The sequence below is a fragment of the Crocuta crocuta genome, unplaced genomic scaffold (assembly GCF_008692635.1).
Source record: "Crocuta crocuta isolate KB4526 unplaced genomic scaffold, BGI_CrCroc_1.0 scaffold1133, whole genome shotgun sequence".
Taxonomy (NCBI): Eukaryota; Metazoa; Chordata; class Mammalia; order Carnivora; family Hyaenidae; genus Crocuta; species Crocuta crocuta.
In genome coordinates this window covers 822,358-826,336 of record NW_027530366.1, presented here as the reverse complement: position 1 = coordinate 826,336, position 3,979 = coordinate 822,358, and the positions used below count along the sequence as shown (strand labels likewise).

General features: G+C 42.1%; 1 protein-coding gene across 2 annotated transcripts in view; it reads left to right on the top strand.

The window, feature by feature from the left end:
- Nucleotides 1–156: 156 nt before the first annotated feature.
- AIFM1 (apoptosis inducing factor mitochondria associated 1) overlaps nucleotides 157–3,979 on the top strand; it is a 41,190-nt gene continuing 37,367 nt past the window's right edge. Inside the window, exon 1 of one of the 2 annotated variants that reach the window (XM_077766163.1) lies at nucleotides 157–411. In XM_077766163.1, coding sequence (XP_077622289.1) covers nucleotides 306–411 — 106 coding nt within the window. In that variant the 5' untranslated portion in view covers nucleotides 157–305. The remainder of the gene's footprint in view (nucleotides 412–3,979) is intronic. The other variant, XM_077766162.1, reaches the window with a different exon arrangement.

Genomic DNA, 3,979 nt, shown 5'->3' with positions numbered 1-3,979 from the left:
CGGCCGGAGTCTTTGCAATAGTGCGGGCAGCTAGGCGCATGCGCAAATATCTCACCGTGCGAGCCAATCGCAATGCGCCGCTGAGTACTAGGCCTGCGCAGTAGGCCTCCAGTCGCGCTTCCCCTTCCCCAGCTTTAGCTGGCCGGCCAAACCGTCCAATACCCTCCCGGAGCTGGGAGGAGGAGTCTGCGTGGAGTGCGTGTGAAGGGAGCCGGGGGGAAGGGGCCCGGGCCCACGGTGTTTGACACGACTGTCGGTCCGTGAGAAGAAAGGAAAGGAGGAGATCCGGAGTAGCGGTTGCCGAAATGTTCCGGTGTGGAAGCCTGGCAGCAGGTGCTTTCAAGCAGAAGCTGGCGCCCTTGGTGCGGACAGTGTGCGTCCGAGGCCCGAGGCAGCGGAACCGGCTCCCAGGTGACTGACCCATCCCGGGCAACCCCGACCTCGCAGACCAAGGGCCAGGGTTCCATAGGCTCCCTGTGCCTCGCAGCCCTCCCCCTGCCTCCTCCCCGGGGAAAACTTAACCCGCTCACAGCCGCGTGGATTCTGAATTGGCGGGATCCAAACCATGAGTTTCACAAACCGTGCCGACCTGACCTTCAGGGGCTTTGAACCAAGTAGTCGGCTTGAGGCCTTTTCCTAGGAGGGTTTGCTATTCAAGGGTAACACAACAGCTATCTCGTCTTGTCCAGTGCCACCTCCTGGCCACCCCCAGTCCGCCTTTTTAGAGCAATGAGGTCAAGTAGACTTTGTCATTTACCGATTGTGAGACTTGAAACAAGACGTTTAAGCCCGATGCCTTGGTTCCTTCGGTAAATGACGATATTACCTGCTCTGCTTTCCAAACTCCAGATGACACCCATAGATTTGAGTGCCCTGTGAAACAGAAACCGTGCAGTTCAAGTAAGGAGTTGGTCGGTTGTGGGCTGGACACCAGGAGAGTTGGCCCAGAATTAATTTGAGATGTCTGGCCCATGTAATTCTTGGTGGTCTTTAATGCTTCAAAGAAACAGTCTGCAGGGCACATTGTATTTGTCCTCCGTGAAGTTGTTTCCCCAAATTTTAGAGCTGGAAGACATTTTGTGGTAAAGTTCCACCCACTCGTTTTATAGATAATAAACCGAGACACAGAGAGGTGAAATTATTTGCCCAAGGTCACATACCTAATGAATAGGTAGAGTAAAGGATAGTTTGCTGGTCTCTAGGCCCCTAATCTACTTGCCACAACTCCACACTGCTTCCTAAATTTGACCTCAAAAGATTAAGAATTCATCTGATTCCCCTTTAGCCCACCTTGCATGAGATATCCATGTATTTAGTTGAGCATGTCTTGTGCTTGCTCATTTTCAACCTGCAGAACTTAATGGGGATAATGAATTATCCACCTGTAGGAGGTGCTGGCTTTTTAAAAACCTATTTTTGAATGATCACCTGGGAACATACACATTTGCAATGTCAGAAGTTATCCTCGAGGCCTTTCCAGTGAGGAACCACTTTCTGGGTGCTTTAGAAATAAAATGTGGAAAATATTTCCCTTAGGTGGTTAGTCTTTGCAAATGTGCATTTGAAGTTTTTCCAGTTGCTATGCCTCAAGTAAACGTTTCCTAATGGGTGTATCTGACAACACATCCTAAAACATATTGCTCTTGGAACTTAAAAACCTCTGTTTTAGATTTTAAACTGATATCCCATCTATGGTGTTATCTGTATGGATTTTATGCATTGAAATGATAGTGCTCTATATAAGCTATACAGAAATTTACACAGAAACTTTTGTAAGCTGAAGATTTTCATCCACACTAGCCTTTCAAATTCTGTGTACTTATTTTGCTTAACACTCACAATTTTTACCAGTACTCTGAAGCCTGACCAAAATTTCTCATTAAATAAATATGGATTTGCAAAGTTAAACTGATTTATTAGATATTTGAAGGTGGTTGGTGATGTTAGAACTACTGAAAAATACAAACATTTTTCCATTGCATGATTTTGTTTGAAGGCAATCTGCTGTACAATATGACCTGACTTCTTGACATATCCATCCATCTCTTTGTATACACTTATTCTTTGTCCTTTGGCCAAGCACCAGAGTACAACATCATATACCTTTAGAAATGGGTGGGGTGGGGTTACAATTTCAGAATTTTAGGAATTAACCCTGTTTTGTTAGCTTGATTATGAATTGCTTATAATCTGATTTATTTTTCAAGTAGTAGCATCTGCTACTACTATGTTTTTGCAGGGGTGGAGAAAAGGTGCTCTTTGTTTATATGCCAATTTCCTTTTTTTCCTTTTATATTCCCATCCCCATTTCTTCGTCAGGATGTTAGCAAACTTTAAACCCACCTTGAAATGATCTCATCCACAGCTGTCACCATTGTCAGGTTCATTTTCATTATATCTTGCCTTTTTCCTTAAAACCATAATTGCTGTTATTTATTTACTTTATTTGGATGTGTTGCCACTTTCCAGAAATGATTGAAGGCAATTAATGGTGACTACTTTATGTCTGCATTCAGCACTGAGGAGCAGATAGATTAGGTAATGGATATTTTCTGTTCTGTAGTATTTTATTTGGTGACCAAACATTGTGTTGCCCATGTGATCAAACTGATCACTGACCCCTGACCTGAGGGTCATATGTTTGAACATTTTTCTCTAATCAGAAGCCTTCTCTCCTCCTTAAAAAAGAAACTAGACTCCTTGTGGGCAAGGAACCAGAATTCCTGGGAACTGCCAAATTACACTTTTTTTTTTTTCCCCGAAGCCCAGAAGATGAGCCCTTCCCCACTATTTCTGCTGAGGCAGAGCTTTCTACAAGAAAATATTTGGCAAGTCAGCGTTTTCTGCATCCAGTTAATAAGTTACATTTTCTAGGCATTTTCTAACATTTTAAGGGAGTTGCTGGATATTGTAACTTTTTTCTAGGTCATGTTTTCAAAAGCTGCCTGGTCCTGTAAATCAAGAAGGGCTGACTCTTCACCTACTGAATGAGAATGTCCTGGAGAGAGCCCTGGAAATTTATATTTTAACAGGCCTCTTGATGTAATTCTTATGATCAGGTGAATTTGCGAAGTACTGTTTTAAGGCTTAAACAGCTTAAAGACTGAGCAACTTTGAGTCTCTTATGATTTGTATTAATCCCATTTTCTGATACTCAGAATAGTGGCAGCCACTGTCCCTCTTATACTACGCACTAACTGAGGCCAGGGATTATGTACTGTTTATTTTTGTGTCCTCAGCGCTTTGTACAGCATCTGGCACGTGGTAAATTCTCAGTGGCTGAGCCCTCATACTGTGAAGGACTTTAACTTTGTAGAGAAAGGTAGATTTCCTTTTTTGTCCTGTAAATCATTTTTCCTCTGGTGCCTTTCTTCAGGGTGGTTCACACCGCACTGTAGTTATTACTACTATGATTCTTCTAAAATAACAGCAAGGGTTGATGCTAAAGAAATGGGGGGAGCTGATAAAGGGAAATAGCTGTTGCATTCCTTATAAAGAGATACCTAGCTACAGTAGACAGACTACGTGGGCTTGTCCTATCTTGTGTTTTATCCATGTCAAAAAATCAGTTTAAGATTCAGAAAATAAGACTCAAGAGCACATGGACCTGTTAATTATTTGAGATTCCTAGGTGCCTCAATTGTGTGGATGTATTTCTAGAAAAGACTTTCTGGGAGTATGGAAAAACAAGAGATTATGAAATCTACAGAAATGAACTTGCCAATTTAAGTACTATTCTAATGCTAGTCTGTAGTTACTAAGAGCTTACTAATTTATTATTATCATTATTTTTAAAAATTTATTTATTTACCCATCAGCCCTCAGTTTGTTCTCAGGGGAAGGGGGGTGATGGGCATGGAGGAGGGCACTTGTGCAGATGAGCACTGGGTGTTATATGAAAACCAACTTGACAATAAACTATTTAAAAATTTTTTTTAATTATTTATTTAAATTCAAGTCAGTAAACATACAGTGTAGT